General features: G+C 44.0%; 1 protein-coding gene across 4 annotated transcripts in view; it reads left to right on the forward strand.

Annotated features, from left to right (window-relative positions):
• MSRB3 (methionine sulfoxide reductase B3) overlaps nt 1-25931 on the forward strand; it is a 182181-nt gene that overhangs the window by 116283 nt on the left and 39967 nt on the right. For all 4 annotated transcript variants that reach the window (XM_075600356.1, XM_075600359.1, XM_075600357.1 and 1 more), the window contains 2 exons: nt 1975-2052; nt 20474-20502. In XM_075600356.1, the coding sequence (XP_075456471.1) occupies nt 1975-2052; nt 20474-20502 (107 nt within the window). The remainder of the gene's footprint in view (nt 1-1974; nt 2053-20473; nt 20503-25931) is intronic.

Here is a 25931-nt window from a genome sequence, read left to right on the forward strand (position 1 = left end):
TTCAATAACTGCCCTCACATGGCTTTAGACCTTGGCCACAAGCCCTGTGTCCTGAGAAAAAAAAAGTGTTGCCTTCCAGAGTGTTTTTAGTGAATAAAGTCTGTCTCAGCTGATTCCAGCACGAAGATTAGCTTGCCAAGGTCTAACCATTTTGTTGTCTAATTTATACCATGGCTTGGCAGGAAGCCCTGGCTTACCTCTGATCCAAGCGTATTAATGATGTAACTGCTTGTTTCCATTCATGACCTGAAAAGGCTCTTTACCACACATGGGGTCTCGCTTAATAGGCAGCACTCTCTTCCTTGGACAGCAGACTGTTTGCTGAATGTGAATCGCTGGCACTACAGCCCCCACAAATGAGTTGGCAGCAGATCATAACCTCTGCTCAGAAGGCTTGCCATCCAGATCACTTACTAACAACATGATTTAGTGCACACCAACATCCAGAGATGAGGTCATTCTTTAAAATCGTTGTGTATTTAAAAAAAAGGGGGGGGGGGGATTATAACACGGGTGTACAAAAATAAGCTGTACTGCATACACTATTCTTTCACAATATAGCAAAACGGCTACTTCATTTTTCTCCTTTCAGTTCCAGAGGAGCTTCAGAATGTTGTTTGCTTTGATCCTTATGTTATTAAAGGGGCTTGATGAACGAACCTGTAGGCTTAATGAAGCCCTTCTGGACTTTCTGTGCAACGTGTTGCAGATCCCTCTGGCACTAAAGGATTAAGCTACAATATTGAGTCTCCTTTAACTGGAACTCACAATTACCCACACACCTTGAAATCTTGAAATGGCAAAAGTAGTTTCTAGGCTACAAGACTATACTATGTTATTACAGAATTGTTGAGGAAAGATGACGAGCAAAATGCAATACAGTTTTACAGAGGAACCAAGTTAGGGAATTTAATGTAATTCAGAACGGGGCAACTCTATATATGTCAAAGTTGCCGTTGGCTGTTTTCGGCCAAAAATACCCATTTAACTCACGGGTAAAATACCCATTGATCGGGGGTTTGGGCTGAAAATTGCCCAAATGGCTATGGCAGCCGATATAGAATAAGGCACTAAACCTCTAAAGCAGGGGTCTCCAAACTCAGTCCTCAAGAGCCGCCAACAGGCCAACTTTTATGGATATCCCTGTTTCAACACAGGTGGCTCAGTAACTGAAACAGGGATATCCATAAAAGCTGGCCTGTTGGCGGCTCTTGAGAACTGAGTTTGGAGACCCCCGCTCTAAAGTATACATTCTGACTTTATACCTGTTTTGAGCATTGCAGACAATGTAAAAACCTCTCTGTACTTAGAAAATATTGAAGCTTTTAGGCTTTGTTAACTGTTTAAAATATAGAAAGCAGCCTGTTTCTAATAACAGGTTAGGTTTCTAGTCTCTGTATTTATCAGTCTTTCTTGAGTTTGAAGTCTTTGAGGGAAGTGTTTCATTGGAAACACGTGCCTTGAGCAATGATGTTCATGTTGGTACTGCACTAGAACAGTATTCATCACATTTCTCAAACTTGTGTTACAGTGTAACTGCCACTGATTTAAGTACAGTACATATACTAAATGCAGTCAATATAATAAATGCAGTCCATAAAATAAATGCAGTCTATATAACCCAAACTACAATATTTTCTATTGCATGAATATTGAGTGAACGTGTATTCAAAAATATAATTAGAATCTTGTACCCAGGACTTGTTGATAATAAGACTTGATGCACTGATTCACATCGAAACATGGACTGGAATTGAGAACCCCTACCCTCCCCTCTCACCTCCCGATTTTCCCTCTGTACCCCCTTCCAAATCCCCTCCCCATAATATTTATTGTTGTATAAGTATTGAATTGTTTGTAAAACCAATAAAATACAAGTATTACAAAAATATGGATATAATTAGGGAGACGTGAATGTGTTAATGCTGTGACCTAGCTACACTTTTAAACCTTTTTTAACATGCTTTATTTCAGTGCGTTTGCTGGGGAATACACACACAATACAGCAGATGGGATTTACCAATGTGTGGTCTGTGGAACGACTCTTTTCAAGTAAGTGCATACTAGTAACACTGTCTATGAAGAACTATGATGGGCACAATTGCATTAGATTATGTTGCTGTTGACCTTGTAAGACTATGGTAGGGCATACAGTGTAGTAAAACCACAGTGTTTGAAAAAACAAGTGTAACACATGAATCCCCCCCGATCTCATCTAGGGACCTTTGTGGGAGAACTACACATATTACCAGGTGTGGTGTAATACCTGTCAGGCTCACAGGAGGCCTGAGTGTCCGCTGATGGGAACCTGGGGTGTATCCTGGAATGATCTTCACAATAACAGCGCCTCCACCTGTGCAGGATTCTAAGTGTAGACTAACCCTTGACACAGGACCCACATACAGTAACCACATACACCAGAGTATATATAAAACAGTTTACTATATGCAGATAAGTATAACAATAACATCACCAACAATAGTGTCAACCCTGTAACACTGGCCTACTGGGCCGTAACCCCACACCATATATATCAAGAGTCCCAAGAGGTCCCCTTCCACCCATGTGTGAGACAGCGCTGCCCACTAAGATGAGATGAGGTTGGTGCACTTGGTGACTTAACTGTACCTGCCCGGTGTATCCATACCCGGGCATGCAAATGATCCGTACTTGGGATCCCTTTCCTGAAGAACGATCCCACGTCGCGTCCCCCTCTGTGATGGATAGCTCCCGCACGGAGTGATCCACCACTGAACAGTCTATGCCTCTGCTACCACAGAGGATGATTCACCTTCACAGCAATGGCCAGGATATAACGCTTCCTGGCTGTGACCCTCACTGAAGCTGCTCTACAGGACCCTGTCCCTATCCTAGGGGGCGTCCCTTTTGCAGCCACAAGCTGAGGGTGAGTAGGGCCTAGCTGGGACCTAAGGGGAGACTTCTGGTCTAGTGCAGAGGCTACTTGCCTCTCTGCACATATACACCCTTCCCTCTCTGTGTCCCAGCTCCTACTAACTAGCATGGTCCCTGTCTGCAGTATCTATATCCTGTCAACAGGGGTCTAGCAACTCTATTGGCTGCTGTGAGTCACCTGTGCTCCAGCCCCTGGGGCTGCTGGGAGTTGTAGTCCCCCATGGCCCTCTACAGTGCGCATGCGCGAACTTGTAATGGCCGCCGCTACTCTCAACTGAGAATGCGCAACTGTGGGTAGTCCCTGCACTACGGAGCGCATTATCTGCCACTTCTCACTCTCTGTAATGGCCGCCGCATCGCTTCTGCGCATGCACGAGCCTATCGCCAATCGCAACATGGCCACCGGATCACCTCTGCGCGTGCGAGAGCCTCTGCGCATGCGCGAACAGGAAAAACATGGCGGCGCCCTGCCTCTGACGCCGCCGGCCCCCACAGCATCTCCCCGACACAGCACAGGGGTCCCCACAACAGAACACAAGTATGGGGGACCAGGTGGGACCCTGCTACACAAGGTTTTAGGGAATCTGCTATTTTGGGGGAAATCAATATGGTGAATATTCACAATACACTGTGAAACAGTCCTTTCAAATGAGTAGAGCTGATATCTCCGTTAGTATTGGAAAGATGACTTCACCCCATATTGGGTAGGAGCCGAAGTGCTAAGGATCCTAATGTATGTAGGCATCTCAGACGAGCACTCAGTGTTCATATTGCCTTGTGCTTTGTTTAGAAATAACTAATTTCAATCCTGATTGCTCATTAAATATTTTTTAATTTAAGACCCAGGGACCTGAGATACTTACTGGTTAAGGTAACAGCATTTCAGTTCTCTCCATGGGAAACAAAATGGCGGTTTATATCTCCTGTGTGACTCATGCCAATAGGAAGCCTTACAGTGTCTTGTTTAATGATGTAAAAACCAGGAACGCTGGTAACTTTCCTGGTAAGTATCTCGGAAACCCATCCCCAATCGGTAGGTACAGTAGGAAGGATTGCTGCATTAAATGATTACCTGGCATAAAGTGCTGACCGCGCATTTCTTGCGCTCTCTAGTGTTCAGGTCTCCAAAGAGGAGAACAATATTTTGGTTGCTCTAATACAGCTGCCACAGAACACCAGACAGTCAGTGGCTGAGGTGCGAGTCATATCCACAAACTTCTATATCATAATAGAAGATCTGTGATTTAAATATGTTTTATTTCTAAAATGAAAAGTAATCACAGCTGATACCCAGGGTTGCCACCTTCTGCTGAATGATAACCCGGAGACTTTTTTCCCCCATGTTTTTTATTTATATAGTTAACTGTCTTACCTTCTTTCGCTGCGGCGGCATCATCCGGCTGTATCTCCCCCTGCATGCTACTGTCAAAATGGTGCCATGACAACGGGACATCACGCACCATGAGACATCACGTTGTGATGGCAACGTGACGCTGCATGGCACCGTGACGTCACGTGCTGTCCCATTGTCATGGCAACGCAATGCCATTTGACGGGAGCATGCAAGGGGAGATGCCGCCTGAGAAGTCAGTGAAGACTTCTGGGTGGGACCGCTGGGGCGCACTCCTCCCCGGCCGTCCTTCTCTGCCGCCCTGCTTCAAGTGCCGCCCTGCTTCAAGTGCCGCCCTGCTTCAAGTGCCGCCCTGCTTCAAGTGCCGCCCTGCTTCAAGTTTGCTCCCGCCGATGGTCCAACTCGTCTGCCGCTCTTCGACCAGAGATTTTACATCAAAACCCGTAGTCCGGGGATAAGTATCCCAAACCCGTTGTCTCTGAGTCAAACCCGGAGTGGTGGCAACCCTGCTGATACCAGATCATCTTTGGTTACATTTTTGTGATAGAAATGTTATATGCCCATGAATCTTTCTACAGGCATATTGTGAACCCACATTTCTTTCTTTTATTATTTTTGGAAAGTAATTTTGCGGTTATTAATGAAATTGCTGAGCATGAAGAACAATGTGACTCTGATAAGAATGAAGGCGAGTTGAAAATGTCTACTGCAAGAGATTGTATTACTTAAGTAATAATCCCCGAAGAACAGGGCATTACTGGCCAATAATGCCCTGGCTGGAAGAGTTAAAGGTCCGAGGCGAAGCCGAGGGACTTTAACCCAGCCAGGACATTGTTGTAGGGTGACCAGATTTTCAAAATGAAAAACCGGGACACAATAAAAAATTATTTATAAAACAAATTACATCACGTGACACACCCCGTTGCCATGACAACGAGACACTGACGTCAGTCAGGCGGTGACATGTTGTCATGACAATGTGGCATCACGTGAGGCCTCGGCACCATAATGCGTCCCGTTGGTGGGGGCTGCAGTGTGTGTCTGTGTGTATAGGAGGTGGGCCTTGCAGTGTGTGTTTGTGTGTGTATATAAATAATGAAGACATTAATTAAAATTTAAATAATTAACAAATTAAAATTAAATAAATAATTAATTGACAAATTAAAATTAAATAAAACATTTTAGGCATTAATTAAAATTAAGACTTTTAAAAATGTGACATTCCTGAGCTTACACTTTGCAAAATAGGGTCTATTGCTCTCTTCGTGGCAGTCAGTGACATCACTGCCATGCAGGGCCGCAGATAGCTTTCCTGGGGCCCAGGAAGAACGTTTTCACCGGGGCCCTCTACCCACGTTTTGCGGCCTTGTGAGAACCCCTCCTTCTCACACACCTCCTCACTCTCACCACACCTCACACTCCCCAGTCACCCATTCCTTCCCCCCCTCTCACCCATTCCTTCCCCCCCTCTCACACCCCCACCCCCATGTATTTTTCTCTCCTTCCCACACTCAACCTCCCTCCACAATATATGTGCACACACAGTGACACACACACACATGCACACACAGTGACAAACACACACAGCCCCCCCTCCTCATACTTCCCCCTCCTCTCCTCATACCTGCCCCTCATACTTCCCCCTCTTCTCACCTCATACCTCCCCATATACCTCCCCATCCTTTCCTCATACCTAACCTCTCCCCCCTCCTTATATCTCCCCTCCTCATACCTTCCCCATCCCTCCTCATACCTTCCCCATCCCTCCTCATACCTGCCCCATCCCTCCTCATACCTGCCCCATCCCTCCTCCTCCCCTCACCATACATTCCCCTCAGCTCCTCATACCTTCCCCTAGCTCCTCATACCTTCCCCTAGCTCCTCATATCTCCCCTGCTCATACCTTCCCCTCCTCATACCATCCCCTCCCCTCATACCTTCCCCTACACATACCTTCCCCTCCCCTCCTCATACCTTCCCCTCCTCATACCTTCCCCTCTCCCTCCTCATACCTTCCCCATCCCTCCTCATACCTTCCCCATCCCTCCTCATACCTTCCCCATCCCTCCTCATACCTTCCCCTACCTCACACCTTCCCCTCCCCTCATACCTTCCCCTCCCCATACCTTCCCCATCCCTCCCCATACCTTCCCCCTCCCTCCTCCTCCCCTCCTCATACCTTCCCCTCAGCTCCTCATACCTTCCCCTGAGCTCCTCATACCTTCCCCTCAGCTCCTCATACCTTCCCCCTAGCTCCTCATATCTCCCCCTCCTCATACCTTCCCCTCAGCTCCTCATATCTCCCCCTCCTCATACCTTCCCCTCAGATCCTCATATCTCTCCCTCCTCATACCTCCCCCTCAGCTCCTCCTATGACACACACACACACACACACACACACACACACACACACACACACACACACACACACACACACACACACACACACACACACACACACACACACACACACACACACACACACGCAGACAGGAGACACACACACAGACAGCACACACACACAGACAAGAGACACACAGACAGACAGCACACACAGGATACAGACAGGACACACACACACCTCTCTCACTGAGAAGCAGCTCACTCCATCCGGCCCGGTACTAAGCCCCGCCCCCGAGATCCTCTGACCTCCAACCAATCCCCTACTTCTACTCACTAAGCCCAGCCCCCCGGCATTCTAACATGAAAAAAATACTACCCGGCTGCCGCATCCTCCTCCTCCTCCTCGGCGCCGCCGCTCGCTCCTCCCGCGCATCCCCCCCGCGCACTGCCGCCCCCTCCGTGTACACACACACACAGCAGCTCAACACACACAAAATGCTGCTACACACACACACACACACACAACAGCACACCACACACAACAGCTCTATACACACACACACACACACACGCAGCTCTACACACACAAACTCTGCTGCTATACACACATGCTACACCCATAAACACTGCTGCTGACACTGACACACACACAAACACACACACTGGAGCTCTATACACACACACACACACACACACACACACACACACACACACACACACACATCAGCTCTACACACACACAAACTGCTGCTACACATACAACTGCACGACACACACACACAATGCAGCCAAAATAAAAAATGCAGCCACTTACTAAACTTTGCACTCTCCCCCCCACTTCTACACACAGCACAACACAGCACCTCTACACCCCCCCACCCACACACACCACTGCACCTCTATACACAACACAGCACCTCTACACACAAAACATACACACACAACACTGCACCTCTAGACACAGCACCTCTACACACAACACAACATCTCTACACACAACACAGCACCTCTACACACACACACACACACACACACACACAAACTGCTGCTACACACACATGCTACACCCATAAACACTGCTGCTGAAACTGACACACACACTAGAGCTCTATACACACACACAGCACCTCTACACAGATATACAACACACACACAGCTACTGACACACTCACACACAAACTGCAGCCACAAACAAACTGCAGACAGCCACTTACTTCTTTGCAGACTCCCCCCCCCCCCCCCAATTCAACTGAATCTGATCAGAAAATCCCAGTCATCTCGGGGGGGGGGAGGAGTCAATCCGTGGCTGAAACTTTTTGACCAATCCCCTGCCCTGTCTCAGAGCTGTTACTTCATTCTAACCAATCCCCAATTCCGGGCATTACTGATTGGTTAAAATTCTGGGCACTATCCAATCAGAGAGCAGGGTTTTCAATAATGCCCAGAATTTTACTGCTTTAGCCTATAATTTTTGTTAATACTCTTTAGGAATTCATAATAGAACTCAATTAGTGAGGTGGCTAGCTCTGATAATACTATTAAAGGGCCACTTGAGGCAATGTGTGTCACGAGAGACCAGGACTAACACACCAGGGATCAATTCACCCTCTACACACACAACACAGCACCTCTACACCCACAACACAGCAGCTCTACACACACAACACAGCAGCTCTACACACACAACAGCTCTACACACACACAGCAGCTCTACACACACAAACTCTGCTGCTACACACATGCTACACCCATAAACACTGTTACTGACACTGACACACACACATACACACACACACACACTGGAGCTCTATATACACACACAGTTGCTACACACACACACACACACATACACACACACACACACACACACACACACACACACACACACACACACACACACACACACACTCTAGACACACAAACTCTGCTGCAACACAGCACACACACAGTTGCTCTACACACACACACACACACACACACACACACACACACACACACACACACACACACACACACACACACACACACACACACACACACTCTAGACACACAAACTCTGCTGCAACACACACATGCTACACCCATGAACACTGCTGCTGACACTGACACACACACACTGGAGCTCTACACACACACACACACACACACACACACACACACACACACACACACACACACACACACACAGTAGCTCTATACACACACACACACACATACACACATCAAGTCTACACACACACAAACTTCTGCTACACATTCAACAGCACAACACACACACACACACACATACACATACACACACTGCAGACACAATAAAAAATGCAGCCACTTACTAAACTTTGCACTCTCCCCCCCACCTCTACACACTACACAGCACAACAAGGCACCTCTACACCCCCCACACACACACACAACACTGCACCTCTATACACAACACAGCACCTCTACACACACACACAAACTGCTGCTACACACACATGCTACACCCATAAACACTGCTGCTGACACTGACACACACACACAGCACCTCTACACAGATATACAACACAACAGCACACACACTGCTACTGACATACTCCCACACAAACTGCAGACACAAACAAACTGCCGACAGCCACCTACTTCTTCGCATTACTGATTGGATAATGCCCAGAATTTTACTGCTTTACTCTATACTTTTTGTTAATACTCTTTAGGAATTCATAATAAAACTCAATTAGTGAGGTGGCTAGCTCTGATAATACTATTAAAGGGCCACTTGAGGCAATGTGTGTCACGAGAGACCAGGACTAACACACCAGGGATCAATTCACCAGACAGAAACACAGAGTTTATAAAATTAATTTATTGGAAAAAGAATATCCACAACTATGTACAGTAAATCAACACACACACTTACAACTGGGAAACTGGGGTACCCTATAAACCTAGGTGCAGGGAACACCCTAAAGAGATTTACCCTGTGCCCCCTTTCCTGCAAAATCCTCTGCAGCGTCTCCCAGTTGCTCCCAGTTTCTTCCCAAGCTGCTGCTTCTTAAGAAATCTGTTTCACAACTAAAACTCTCTGACTTCACAGCTATCAAAGAGCTGATATTATCTAATCTAGCTAGGTGTTTGCAAAATGACGCCAGCCCCTGATTGGTGCGGGGAAGTGCAACACCAAATACAATTACTTGGGAAGATCACAGCCCACTTTACAGCATCCTCAATTGAAAATAAAAGTCACCCCTGGTCCCTGAAGTGCTGGAACCAGGCTACAGAATACGCATTCACATATAACATACACCTGATAGCCGCTGCCATCTTAGGGGCATGCGCGCATCTCGCACAGAGGTAAATACTTTGCCATCTGGTCCTCCCTCCAGGTTGCGTACACACGGTGACGTCATCGGCACGCAGGGCGCACACGCGGCACGTGGTCAGCGCTCCAGCACCGAGTCACTCACCATCATCATGGACCCTTCCCACACCTGTCTCCTGCACCGGAACTGCCAATCACAGCAGGCGCTGCTGACGCGCCTCCACTCTGCTTCTTCCTCATTGGTCTCCTTTATATGCTCAGCCATCACACTGGCAATTCAGCTGAGCATAAACCTTTGTTTGTTCGAAATGTTCACTGCTACCCTTGCCTCCACAGTCTTGTATTGTACTCCAATACCTAGCTCCTTGTTCCTGACCTCAGCTTCTCTTTTGGACTCCGCTCTTCTAATCTCCTGACCCCGGCTACCAACGCCGATCCGCACCTCTCCAATCCAGACCTCGGCAAAGTACCACGACGATCCGTATCTCTCCAATCCTGACCACGGCTAAGTGCCTGCAACATTCCGCACCTCTCCAACCCCGACCTCGGCAAGTACCCCTGACTATCCTTACCTCTTCAATCCCGACCCGGCTACCTCGACCAATTTACACTCCAGACGCGCCCACGCGGCTGTGGGTTGGTGTTATATATCAATCCCCACCTCGGCCTCGCGGTCACGCCTTGTTTGTGGTGAGCACTCCGTTACATATTGTTAGTTGTGTCTCTTTCCACTTCCTCGTTTTTCACTGAAACGGAACTACATCCATGTAAAATACTGAACAGCAAGAGTTGGCCCACAGACAAAATTTGTGATTACCACTAATCTACAGTATACATTAGGAAGCACATGTTGTAACACAACTGTGAAGTTCCTAATAACATTAGTGCTGTCTTCAAGCTGAATAGCAAGGCATGTGTGAATAAAATGGACAGTGTGTGAAATATGTTTGTAAGAATTTTATAGTTAAAAAATTTAGCAGCACATCTGGGCTAATGACTCATTGCTACTCAAGTAGTTGACACCACCAGATATACTCCTCAGATGATGAAAGTCAATGAAGCAGCTGTAGCAGTATGCATTGTTTGTGAAACTTTGTTACGCTAGTTGGGACTTTCTTGCCAATTCTAAACTGAATCCCCCCCCCCTTCCCCTCTTCTTTTGGCACTTAGTTTATTTTTTAATGAATGAGCCTCATTCGCTCTGAATGGTGTACAGGCTGTTTGGGCCTGGTTGCTGCTTGCAGCTGCTTTTCTGAAATAGCATCATATATACAGTAGTATGAATGTGGGTGGCTAAAAGCAGGGTTGGGCACAATACGGCCCTGCGCGCCACATGCAGCCCGCCAAATGATTGTCCGCGGCCTGTTACAGGTAGTGACCCCCCTCTCCACACACCTCTGGGCCTTACCTGTGGTGTGAGGCCTTATGCAATGATGGATGATGTCCACCCATGTAGTTCTTACACGGAAGTTAGGACCCAACATCCACAATCACTGCCTGGGTGGGCTCGCTCCATCACCGCACCACAGCTAGGGCACTGGGGGGGAGAGAGAGAAGAGGGTGGGGACAAGTGAGAGAGAAGGGGGTGGGGGCAAGTGAAAGAAGGGGACGTGGTGAGAGAAGGGGAGAAAGTGAGAAAGGTGGGGAGGAGAGAAAAGGGGGTTGAGGAAAGTGAGAGAGAAGGGCATGGGGGGAAGTGAGGGTGCTGGGGGGAGTGAAAGGAGCGGGGGAAGTGATAGAAAAACATGAGAAGGGAGTGGGGAATAGAGGGAAGGTGGTGGCGGGGGGAAGAGAGAAGGGTTGGGTTGGGGGGAAGAGAGAAGGCTGTGGAGGGGGGAAAGAGAGAAGTGGGTGTGGGGGTAAGTGAGAGAAAAGGGGGAAGTGGGAAAGAAGGGGGAAATGAGAGAGAAGGGGTGGGGGAAAGTGAGAGAGAAGGGGAAGGGGAAGAGAGGGGATGGGGGAAAGTGAGAGAGAAGAGGAGGGGAGGAGGGAGGGGAGAGAGGAGGTACCTTATGATCCTCAAGAGAGGGATCATTAAATGCAGTCACATTACATAAGACCATAATACTCTCCACTAAGCACAGCATGTGTGTCAGTGTCTGTTACTGTGGCCTCCCAATCCTGGATATCAAGGCCGGGTTTATGGTTCAGAAACACCTTTGGAGTGCTTATCTACTGTAGTGGTGTAGCAGGCCTGTTACTTTGCCAAACGCTTCAACATCTCTTTATCTGTCTTTCGTTGCGGAACCCCTCTGAAGGTGCGCATTCCTCCTCCTGACCCACACCTGCCAGCATCGCTAACTCGGGCAGAACGAAGACTGGCTCCGGGTCCCCAACAGTCAGTCCTAAAATCCCTCAGGCTCTCGCAGCTTTGCCCCCACGTGTTTTGCCAGCCGCTCTTAAAGACTCCTCTCTCCATAAATCCCTATGCAGCCCGGCATAACAAAGGTTGTGGGTTCTAATCCTGTTTTAACACCAGTATCTCACGCGTTACCTTAGACTTTTCAACTCATTGTTCTTCTACAAATCCTTTTAGGAAGTGTGGGATGTGAGTAATTTAAATATACTTTGCATCTCTCATTAGCCTATCTCCCAGGCACCTCAGGTGTGCTCCTTTTTGAGCTGAGATGTCTCTCCCTATGTTATTTAGAGGTAGGTGTGAGGGGATATATATATACAACGTTAGAGAAATGCTAGTAAAATAGGATTAGGATGCATTCGCCCATGCTTTGTAAGGATCTGTTAGGTGGATTTTCAGTGATCAAAAACCCCACAAATCTGCCTTTTGCAGACTGACCGCAGCGGATTTGAATTCAGTTGACAATCTCATTCATCTTACACATCATCCTATCAAATCAGTAATGGTCATTATGTTCCCGGAGCGGTGTGAGAGAGATCACCTCAATGCCACACGTGGAGAGACACCTGTGTTCAAACCTTTATGTATGACCTAAGTAACGCATCATTAAATCCCTGTGTTAACTATAACAGAGATCTGAGGGTAGGCGCTGTTAGAGGGAGCATCTCTTTTGCATACCATTGGCACTATGGTCCGTTTTAGCAATGCAAGGGCCCGTTCCGATGAGCACTTTAAAGAGTGTTAGTGAGCTTTGAAAATACATGTTAGCGCTTATCAATGTGTTCACTTAAGTGAACACCTTGTTAAGTCTATAACAGAGCTTTGTGAATCTGGGCCTATGATATTTAAGTCATACCTACCTCTGGTTTTAGTCACAACCAGATTTTGAATTTACGTTCCTCTCCTCTCAGGCAAAAAGCCTTATTTCCGGGTCTGGAGGGGAATGGCAAGAAGACTTAAATAGCATCATCTTGTTTGAAAAAAATACCATGAAATAACATGATGGTAACCCTATTCCAATTAAATAAATTGCATGATTTTTGCATGTAATTACCTTAATGAATAAGGCGTTAACTCAGGGAACATAATGGCTGTTCCTGTTTTAGGTAACGTCACGTTATTTCACATGATTAAACGTAGCTTAATGATCAAGGTGAATACAAAAAGAGGAAGGTACCGTATTAACCAGTAGAATAGCCAAACAAAAGTAGGGTCCAAGTGATACCCTTTAATTAAGGTGAACGTTAGTCAAACACAATAGATGTGTATATTGAGTATCCCTCTGTGTAATTTGTGCAAGTTAGATTTTTTTATAATACCATCATGAATCTTAGCATTATTCAGAATTTGATTCGTTTAATTTGCATATTGAGACAACAGAAGTGTGTGCTCATAAAAACTATTGAACAATGAACTCTCACATTGGTCAATTGGTCAACCCCCCCCCCCCCCCCAGTCTTTTTAAGTAAATTTATTGTACTAGTTAATTTGTACGCTGTACCAACAGTGATATAATTATTGTCTCCCCACTAAACGATGTTATATAACCGGTTACAATGCTATGGAATTCAAAAGTAACATCCTCCCCTTTTTTATGTTCTGTACCCCTCTAACAAAAAATGCAAATAAAGAACAAGTTTAAAAAAAAAAAAAAAAGTATAACTGTAGCTGCAAAGGAAGCTAGTTTGCTTTAGGTCACTGCATGCTCTGCAAGTCTATACTATTTAAGTTGAAGAAGAGGCAGATGTGACCATCACAGGAGTTTTACGCAACAATAAGTAAAAAGGAGCAGGGGTTGGGTCTCAAACAAGGTTCTTCACTTCAGACACCAATCTAACTCTTGGGTGAATGCAATAAAACTGGAAGACCATTTATTAATGTAATTACCAATAGCGCAGTGTCACTTTATACTAGCAGAATGCCTAATTCAAGCATTAAAAATATCAACAGTCATTGTAGTATATAATGGTAGCCCTTACTGAAACCTGGCCGTTTGGGCATATTTAATGTGGAGAGAAGTAGGATATTACACGCACGGCTAACATTAGTAAACTAATTTCTATTCATTTGAATGAAGTCAATGCATATGTAGTTACTCTGTTGTACACCTCTTAATAAAAATAAGCTTACAGAAAACTGTGCATTACTCTTTATCTCACCATGTTCAATTGGGACCTTGGAAGTAGAGACTAATGTATTTATTTTTTTTTGCAGAAGTTTAATGGAGTAGTTTCACAAAATTCTGCAGGTCTGTTTTCTCCTTGAGCATGAGCATGTCATTACCCAGAATCCCCTGCTGCAGTGGAAGCACTATTTGCTAAGCGACAATGGTGAAAGACAGGGTTGGACATGTCTGAGACATGCAAATAAATGCACCACAAGTGGTATTTTTCTTTACTGTACACGGTACGGTGAAGGGTTTTTGTTACTTTTTTTTTTACCCACCATAACGTTTTTAACGTCTGGATAAACCCACATACCAGCTTCACGTGGCATAGCCAGCATCCAGATTTGCACAAATGAGCTTCAAATGCTTGAAACAGCTGCTTGCCTTTTGGCTAAGATCAAGTATAATATCTGTCCTGTGAAGGATGCACTCTGCAAACTACACTTGATCCAATGGCTGGCTGAGAATGTGGATACAGAGAAGCCCAGGCATTTTATTCTAGCACCCCAGGTCTTGTCAACCCAGGGTGTCCATTTTTCTGCACCTTTGGGTTGTGATGGGTTGAGTGCTGGCATCCCTCACTAGAGCACTTGGCACCTGCACAGAGTCATTTTACATGACGTTTATTTTTTCTGCATTAGCACCTACCCTGGCCTTTTGGGTGGGATGGAGCTCAATATTTTTGTACCTGCCTGGCCTTTTGGCTGGGGTGCACTAAGCACATTTTTTGTGTTGTTCATTTGAGCACTTCTGCACTGCATCACACAGCGCACTGAAGCACTCGCACCATGACTTTGTTTGGTTATCAGTCGCCTACCTTCCCATTGAGAGAGAAAGACTATGTGCTGGTCTGTGATCGCCCCTCTTTGGGAAAAGACCACGTTTGGGTTAGTAAGCCTGCAGACTGCACACCCTCTGGACTTGGACCCTTCTGTCTGGCCTTCTATCCAAGGAGGGAACAGGAAGGACGTAGGAATCCCAGGATGAAGATGTCAAAGTTTAACGTCGGACTCTTCATGGCCTTCTGACTGAAGAGAGACTGATAAAGTTAATGGACTGGCAAGATCTGCGCAAAAGACAGTCACAAGTGGAGCGCACCTGGTACCACATTGTGGACCACGAGCACATTTTTTTTCAGTGAGTAGGTTTACTGGCTATGTTGAAAAGTTGTGTAATACGGCAAGCACAAGCTCATAGGGATACATGTTAAAATGGCTGGGAAATAAAGAGTGACACACTTTGCTCATTTGCATGTCATTACCCAGAAACCCTGGCTGCAGTGGAAGCACGGTTTGCTAAGCAACAATGTGGAAAGACAGGGTTGCAGAATGCAGATCTGTCTGAGACATGCAAATGCACCACAAGTGGTGGTTTTATTTACTGTACATACAGCATATAACAATGGGGCTATATTGCATTACACTCTTCTTACCCACATTTCTGAGTTTGCCATGAAGTGGATGTATTGTGTAGATTTTTACTAACTTAAAAGCCTTCTACTTACTGAAGGATTTAGTCGCTTTTTTTTAAGCTGCTCAGCTGTTCTATAATAATTTATAGCCAGGAAATGGTTCTTCATGGGTTTATTGGTACCATGGAGAGCCACATGCATATTATTCCTCTCTAGTGTATTCAGATTACTGATACAAATACATTTATGAAAAATCAGAGTGGATGTTTTGTTTTACGAATTTGCTTTGATCCTGTGAGTATAATGGAACCATTAATCTCTTGATGGTATATTATGAATTTCTCAAAGCCATAAGTAGAAGTGTATCATATAAAACAATACTCTAAAAAAAACCTGGCAAGCACAATGGAGCTACAGTATTGTGGACATATGGTAATTCTGGATTTTATACCTGGTATGACTAATGGTATGACTAATACCATGTATGACGAATGTATTTTTGGCAACGTCTATGATGGAAAGTATACAATAAAACAAGCCTTATTAGTGCTAATAATCACACATGTATTAAATACAATTATTCTAATGCTACAATGTGACACAAGCGACAATCTAATTTTCTAATACTATTATAAACTATCCCTATGCTGTTTGGAAATGCTGCTGGTGAAGAGACATTCCACGGCCACACACAGAAATGCTCATAAAAATATAGAAAAACCAGCGCTCCTCCAGAGATTTGGGGAAAGAAAAAATAAAAGGTAATATAGTGTAGTATGTTAAATCCAAAAGTGAAAAATATAAGAAGTGGTGATAATTGCACTCACATGGAGTGCATAGATCAGAGGCACTTACATATAGGTGAAGCAATATAGGTGAAGCTCCTGCTACAGAGGTCAAGGTTTGGGTAGAAGTTCCTCACTTGGAATACCATAAAATATAGAAACGAAAAAACTAATGATATAGTGTATCAAAACTATATTACGAGAAGTGGAAAAGCGCACAGTTGCACTCACACTTGCACAGGCTTAAAAAGGCTCGATGGTAATTTTCTGGGGGCGATGCAGAGTAGATGCAGGGGAATCCCTCTTGTTCCTAGCGATGTTCGGGGCGTCTACCTGTTCGGACAGCCTGCTTGGTGTGTGACGTCGCTTCCCGCTTCTAAGATTGTCTCTCCACTCCCAGTTCATTCGTCAACCTCGGTGAACTGGGAGCGGAGAGCCAATCTGAGAAGCAGTACTGTATGTGAAGTCAGACACCAAGCAGGCTGATCGAACACGCAGACGCCCAGAACATCGCTAGGAACGAGGGATTCCCCGGCATCTATTCTGCATCACCCCCAGGAAATTACTATTGAGCTTTTTAAAAAAAAAGTGAAAGTGTGAGTGCAACTGTGCCTTTTCCATTTCTATTCATATAGTTTTGATATACTATACCATGAGTGTTTTTCATTTCTATAGTTTAAGGTATTCCTAGTGAGGAACTTCTACCCAAACCTTGACGTCTGAAGCAGGAGCTTCACCTACATCTACGTGCTTTTAATCTAGGCACTCCATGTGAGTGCAATTATCACCACTTTTTTTTTATATTATTCACTTCTAGATTTAACATACTATACTATATTACCTTTTTATTTTTTTCTTTCCCCAACTCCCTGAAGGTGCGCTGGTTTTCATCTATATTTTTCTGAACAAAATCTATGGGGCATATTCACTAAACTTCGATAAGTTCAGTGCATTGCCGAACGGGTTTGCATTTTCTTACCGCACTATAAGAAATGTGTGTGAAAACGGTATTCACTAAGAAAAAGCACACGTTTTTTTATAGTGTGGTCAAAAAAATGCAGCATAGCACTTCTTTGTGAGGTTTTTTTCCACCCCCCAATACTTATCGCACTACTTGTGTTTGCTTAAACTGCAGCCTGGAAGAGCTGTAAGGAGAGAACTGCATCTCCCTGCACAGCTCTTACAGGCAATTGCGTAGTTTTAATGTTAATTTGAATAACCTAGTATTGAAGCAGGGGGTCTCTTGAGCTGAACCGCATAAATTTCAGCCTTGGGGACCCCCTGCATCCCGAGTTACAGGCTAGCCGCTAAGTCAATGAAGGGGTTAAGCCACAGTACCTGGTTTATTGGGGGTAGAGGGGGTGGGTGAATGGGGGTACTTGGCCCAGGGTGGGTGATTAAGCCTACCATGAAAGTTAACCCCTTCATTACTATAGCGGTGGTAACTGTTATAGTAATGAAGAGGTTAACTCCTCCCGCTACCCACCCGTTAGGCCTAACCACCTACACTGTGCCAAGTACCCCCATTCACCCACCCCATCTACCCCCAATAAACATTAAAATACAATAACCTGTGGATATGTGTTTCTATTCACTGTTGATAATGTCTTTATCTGTGTATTACAGCTCCATGATTTATTTATTTGTTTGCCATGTCTTTACTTCATATTGTGAATATGTGGCACAATGAGTAAAAATATATATTTCTGCTATTACTGTCTTGGTCTCTTACAAAGTTATTGTTTATATTGAATGTGGGATACCATTATATACTTGTTAGTTTTTGAGGAACAAGGGGTCCCTTTGGTTTCTGTGCACCACAGTCTTTCCATTTATTTTATTACGGTGTTGCTGATTTCCATATTAATTTAATGTTGAATATCTGATTCTCTGCAGTATACATTCCATTCATATACATTATGAAAAGCTTTCAAGTAGCATTTATACCAAAATTAATATATATTTTTCTAGTTCACCTGGACCGGGGTTCCCTCCGAGCTGATCCCTGATTCCCTCCGAGCTGATCCCTGGTTCCCTCCGAGCTGATCCCTGGTTCCCTCAGAACTGATCCCTGGTTCCCTCAGAACTGATCCCTGGTTCCCTCAGAACTGATCCCTGGTTCCCTCAGAACTGATCCCTGGTTCCCTCAGAGCTGATCCCTGGTTCCCTCAGAGCTGATCCCTGGTTCCCTCCGAGCTGATCCCTGGTTCCCTCCGAGCTGATCCCTGGTTCCCTCAAAGCTGATCCCTGGTTCCCTCAGAGCTGATCCCTGATTTCCTCAGAGCTGATCCCTGGTTCCCTCAGAGCTGATCCCTGGTTCCCTCAGAGCTGATCCCTGGTTCCCTCAGAGCTGATCCCTGGTTCCCTCAGAGCTGATCCCTGGTTCCCTCAGAGCTGATCCCTGGTTCCCTCTGAGCTGATCCCTGGTTCCCTCTGAGCTGATCCCTGGTTCCCTCTGAGCTGATCCCTGGTTCCCTCTGAGCTGATCCCTGGTTCCCTCTGAGCTGATCCCTGGTTCCCTCAGAGCTGATCCCTGGTTCCCTCTGAGCTGATCCCTGGTTCCCTCCGAGCTGATCCCTGGTTCCCGAGCAGCAAAAGTTTACATTTTTTGTAGTTTTTTTGAGAAAACAACAAAGAAAATCCAAACATGGCCCCTGGGGCCATCCATACAAAACTGCAACATCCTCTTCAGATGATGATGATGCGTCTATCTATTTTGTCGCCAAAACCTGTAATCACTCAGGATCTGGGGGGTTAGCAGCTCTTTGTCATATTTATTTTTTCAGTACAGGTTTACATAATTATTTAAAGGGAACCATAATCTGTACATACCTGTACACGTCTCCCACTGCTCTTAAAGTGTGTTACTAGACGAATATCAAACAAATGCAATGCTAAAACATAAACGTGCCTCAAGTATGCACACTAATTGGTTTTAGAGCTAGTTACAGATAATGCAGCCTCATAGAAGTTTGGGGCAGATCGGCCCAGTCATTGATTTAATTCTGCATGACAGCACATCAGCAGCATCTTGAATGTAATTACCCGACTGGAGTTTTCCCACAGCTGAATTGAGCGCTTCAAAGGATTGTGAATTTACAGCTTGCATTAACCTATATCTGAAATATGATGTTCCCACAGGGGCTAGATTTCTTCCCCACTACCTCCCTTATAAAATGAACAAGTTCCTGGTTTCATTTTCTCTATGCGCTCTAAAGAAATCACTTCTGCTTGCAGAGTTTAAAACCTGTAATTTTTAAACCAATAGAAAATACTCCTCTCTGTGTCATGCCTAAACCATAAAGTGCCAAGTTATTTTTTTTAGTGTAAAATAGTTTTATTATTGTTTTACTATTAAGGTAATTTTTTTGAGAAGATGTACTAAATACTGTACATTTCTACACTTGAAAATACATTGAACTTGCATTAAAAGTGCAATTACATTTTTATGTCAAGATTAGAGATGTGCAAACGTATCACGTTTTAGCAATTTCACGACATTTTGTAATTTGAGGATTTGTGAAAATAAAATGTGTAACATTCCACCTTTTCTTTTTGAATTTGAGAAATCTTTCATTCGTTGAATTAAAAAATAAATTAAACAAGGTTCCGTTATCTTCACATTGGCCACGTGAACCCCTGCAATTATTTTGGCAAACTTTTTATTTTTCCAAAAAAAGGAATTTTGCCAAATTCACAAACTTTTGCAAAAACTTTTCACATCTCTAGTCTATATAAATCATTTTTAGGCATTGGAACAACTGTCTTTATTTATAGCAAATTCATAAAAAATGAAACATTTGATTGATCAGAATTTGACACTGCAATTTTATTTATTTCTAGGTCTGGAAAAAAATTTGACTCCAACTCAGGTATGTTTGTTTTGCAAATTAGCCCTTTAATAATATCCGGCAACAGAATAAAGCAAACCGTGCCATATTACTTGGGTTTTGCCTTGGATCTACAATACAGCCCTGCACATCTTGATTAAAAGTACAGAGTCCCCCAAATATTGATTAGATCAGGGGTTCTCAACTCCAATCCTCAACCTCCCCCCAAAAGATCAGGTTTTAAGAATATCCCTGCTTCAGAAAAGATGGCTCAATCAGTGGCTCAGTCGAAGAGTCTGCTTCAGCACAGGTGGCTCAATCAGTGGCTCAAAGACTGAGCCACCCATGCTGAAGCAGTGATTTCCTGAAAACCTGACCTATTGGGGGTTCTTGACGGCTGGAGTTGAGACCCCCTGAATTACATAATACCTTGCTTTACTTTGTAAGAGTTTGAACATATTGAAATCACACCAATAATATGCATTTTATCTTGTTTGTTTTGCTCATTTATAGCTGTACATACATGATGGCAACATTTTGTGTGTTTACCATTAAGTGTGGATTATACGTGTTTACCCTCCGTACCTTACAGACATTGTACAGTTCTGCACATACTGTATTAGAAGAAGTTAATGGCAATAAGGAACACTTACAGTACTTTTTGATGCATGCAGCTAAATTTCCGCATCACAAAATAAAAAAAGTGAGTTTGTTTACCTTGGGCAGTTGTAGGAAACCTTTCAGCTGTAGCTCATTTCAGTGTAGTTCACCTTCCCAATTTGGCAGCACACCTCCTCGTGTGTAGAGATGGCCAAAACCGTCAAAATCCTTTTCGCGGAATTTCCTGAGCTTTCCACTCAAAATCCGTTCCGTGGTGTAAAATCCGTCAGCGGATTGTTCCAGTTTCAATCCGCCCAGATTAATCCAAAACCGCCACTGGATACAGTCCGCTAGAGGTCGATTGTTAAAATCCACGAGCGGATTGCTGAATACGCAGATTGAATTGTTAAAATCCAACAGCGGATTGCTGAATTAGTGGAGTGGATTGTCAGTGATAAGGAAAAAAATCGGGAAAAGACGACTTGCCCTTTTTTGAGATTAATTCGTAGAAATCCGTGGCCCTAAGGAACCGGCCGACCTATGGCGGATCCTAATCCGCAGAAAAAGATCACCCATCTCTACTTGTGTGTGGTCATACCCTCTACTTGTGTGTGGTCATACTCTCTACTTGTGTGTGGTCATACCATTGTAGGTGCATGTGGAAGGACTGGAATTTAAAACAGTATAAAATAATAAGTTTTGGGGTCATCTTTTCCTGGTTTCGTAGTCATTACTTAAAAGCTAACAATGAGTCAAATTGGGTCAAAAACAATCACTACGTGAACGCATGTGCCTGCTGTTTGTCCTTTTATTTGGTACCATTGCTGCATACTCGAGGGCCAGTCCCCTAATAAAAAGGGTAGTAATTTGATGGGTATCAAACTCTTGTCGTCTCTAGTATTCATATGTAACTTTGGCCTCAGTTTCAGTTTTGACAGGCTATGATTGGCCAACTGACAGTAACTTTATTTCTCCCTAACTGAGGGTATGTTGGTATCGATGAATATTTGTGCACTGAGGGGGAAAAAATGATTTATAAATACTTATCTTTCTGGAAACATGATGTGCAGCAAAGAAAAAGATGACTTATTTTCCTATCTAGTTCTCCCATCACGTTTTCCCCCCAAAAATGTTGCACTACAAAATGAAACCTGGATATTGAACCCAGGTCTATTAGCCATATGCATTACATATGTATGTATGAGCTGTATGGTTTTTATATGACTTCCTCTCATTTTGTGCCAATTCGTTGAAATAAAGTCCATGTTGTTATGAATAAGATGGCATATTGTAGCAGTTTCGTGTAAAATGTGAGGTTCCAACTTCTCTGTGGAGCGTTTTGTGTTTACATTATGACATATTTTCACATGGATGTATTCTTAATGACTAAACGTTCTATTTAAAACAATTGAAAACAACAAGGATATAAGCCATTGACAAGCAATAATGGCAAACATCATACATCAAACATTAAGGTCTGTTAAACCCTCCGGCTTTAAGAATGGATTAAAGGTTTTTTTTAATGTACTGTATGATGTCAGGTACACTGTGTATTTTATATTGCAGCCAATAAATGTAGGGTGTGTGAAGCATCCATAAGCAACACATCATTTTGACTACATGCAGTGTGTGGAACTTCCTTTCATATAAAACAAAAGAATAGTGATTTTTCTATTAACCATAACCTCACAGGGAGTGCCAACAGGAAAGCTGCTAGATAAATGAGTTAGGTTTGCCATATCTGGTATGTTTAAGCTGTAATGGTTGTTTTTATAGTGTTCTATTATAACCTAACTATCCATGTCACTTAACCTTTGCAATGCTCTTAAGACGTATATGATATGTGTAGGGTCTCTTGCAGGCTAATCACAGAGTCTACACTTTAAAAACCATTAGCATTGAACAAATACAGCCTCTTTGGCATGGGGTGACAGAGACAAATTCTTATTACAGCATGAGGCATGTTGGATATTTACCATGAATGCGTTAGCACCTAAAGGGATGAGCATGGTCTCTGTTATACCTGCTTTATGGAAGAAAGCTAGGGAACCCCGACTTACTACCAACTATGTGTTTGCCTTTTAATGTACTATATGGAGTGGAGTTTGGCCACCTTACATGAGGGATGTGACAATTTTCCACACCCGTTTTGCCACAGTTTAGCCTTTTTACGATTTAGCGGTTAGATATTAGGTCAGGAATATTAGGGTTAGGGGTTAAGGTTACGTTTGGGGGCTAGGGTTTAGGGGTTAAGGTTAGGACTAGGGTTAGTGGTTAATGTTATCGCAAATAAAAATTACTACTCCTGGTGCATTCGTATGTCTCAGACAGGTCTGCAACCCTGTCTTTCCCCATTATTGCCTAGCAAACAGTGTTTCCACGGCAACCAGGGATTCTGGGTAATGACATGCAAATGAGCACAGTGTGTCACTGTTTGCTTCTTATCCATTTTAACATTGACCCCTATAAGCTTGTGCCTGCCGTATTACACAGCTTTTCACCACAGCCTGGGTTAAAAAAAGCCTGCTGACAGACAGCTGTTTCCACCTTTTGGGTCTCATCAGTGCGAGTGTCAGGAAATAGCCTTGACATATGTTTTCCTAGTTCTCCCTCTCCTCCCAATTCCTTTCTCTGTCCACCGGGTGTGCTGCTGTTTTCTGTGTGCTCTGGGGTTCCTCTGTCTGTCTCCTTGTTGCTCCTGTCCTCTGTCCTTATAGTTTCCTGTTTGTCCATTGCCTTTGCTTTGTGTTGTGTCCCTGGACTTCTCTGCCATAGCCTGTTCCTGATTATTGTTCCTGTTCTTGTTCTTGCAATTAAAGGCCCTTGCTAGTGTATCTGGCTTGTCCCTGTTTATTCCCTGCTCCCTAGTCTAAGTTCCTAGTCTCAGTTCCTGCTCCCCTGTCCTGCTCCTGCCTTCCTTTTGCCAAACCCCACATGTGACCCCGACGTCCCTGCTTGCTGCCTGCCTCCAACCTCTGCATGTGACCCCGATGTTCCTGTTTGCTGCCTCTCACTGACCTCAGCCCATGACCCCACCAATATTTGCCTGCTCCTGCTGTTCTGGCCACAGAGATCCTATCCACTCCAGGAGTCTCCCCTTGACAGCGAGTTTGGATGCTGGCTATGCAATGTGAAGCTGGTAAGTGGGTATTTAAAGTATGGTGGGTAAAAGAAAGTGACAACAACCCTCCACCATACAGTGTACAGCAAAGGGGGGGGAGAACACCCAGTGGTATATTTATTTGTTGTATACTATATGTATACAGTGCAAGTTTTTTTTGTCGTCACTTTTTTTTTTACCTACCACAACTTTTTTTAATGTCTGGTTAAGGTTAGGAAAATTAGGGTTAGGCATTAGCGATTAAGATTAGGATAGGGGTTAAGGTCCTTGGTTGCAGTTATCGGCATTACCCAAAATGGCCCGGAATCCCCCAGACTCCCTCATCTGCGGTGGCTAACTCTCCTAGACCCCCTTGCATGTGAATTTACATAGCCCATGAATTCAATCAGGGTTACTCCAGCTGTGCATTGCCGCTTCAGAGCTCTTTTTTCCCCACAATTGGCAGAACCCTGCCGGCCTGCAGTATATATTTATGTAAAATACTATGTAATAGTTGGCTGCCGCCATCTCTTCTCCTATTTGCTGACCACACATGAGGTCCCCCTATGTCAATGTTAACCTTCCCTTTTTTGTTTGTTTTTTACATTTTTACATATCGTTATAATATATACGACTGCAGGGTTATTATGATAAGTGCTATAATATGTGGCAATGGCAGAGTCATGTCCCATTATATAACCACAAAATAACAAACCATCTATTAAGCAAATACCCACAGTAAAGTTTAGTAGAAATATAAATAGTTATACGTAACCCGTGATATAAGGATTTGTTGCTGGGCAATTCTGCCTGTGTAACCATGAAGGCAGTGCTACTCCTTTTGAAAAATAAACTTATATACAGAATGTAAATACAAAATAATCAAATGTATATCTATTGCTTCAATTACAAATTATAATGAGAGCACACCATATTAGGTTATAAAGTGCCATAATACAATACAATACTTGACATTATTTATATTGAGGTATCAAAAATGTCCTCAGATCAAATTGATACCCATTCATACCCAATGGTTTTGTGGATTTTCAAAAGGAAAATCCAATGTAATTCTCTGACTGTGCGACTGGCACAATGTTGTCCACAACTACAGCTCAAAAGATAGATTACATTTTTAGACATGCTTGTTATTCTTTGCTTTATAGGATAAACATTACCTGTTATGTTGATCATAAAATCTGAAACCATTTTAAAATCTTTATACCCTTTACAAGGAAAACAGCCGTTAGCATTTTCCAATCAGTTCTTACTTGGTGAAATTTCTTGTAGCATTTTGTAATGATTGTGATTTCATATATACAGTACCATTTTTGGTGTAGGTTACCCTTTTTATTAAGTGTAGTGTCTAAACTTAAGAGTGGCCAATATCTTATAATTGCATTTTTGATATAATCCATAATGAATTTAATACTCATATGTGTCTCATTTAATAAAATATCTGTTCCTATGCATATCTCTTTGATCAAGACTATCAATCGTTTTGAGCGCCAGAAATACAGTAGGTTGCTATTAGAATACACCCTCTTCTTAAGTCTATTTAACTCCGCTTTTTTGAGCAGGGCCCCATCATTTCCCATAGCTTGTCTATGAGGCCACGTTCAGGGTGGCTGCTACGGACGGTGGGGTCCGTGCTCGCCTCCCCCGCGTGCTCCTGCAGCCCGGCGATCTGTGCCCAGGCTGCTGGAGTTGGGTTGCTGCTGGGTTGGGGGTAAGGCGGGGGCGGGGCCAGCTCACGTGACCCAGCTCACGT

This window comes from Ascaphus truei, chromosome 5 (genome assembly GCF_040206685.1).
Source record: "Ascaphus truei isolate aAscTru1 chromosome 5, aAscTru1.hap1, whole genome shotgun sequence".
NCBI classification, from domain to species: Eukaryota; Metazoa; Chordata; class Amphibia; order Anura; family Ascaphidae; genus Ascaphus; species Ascaphus truei.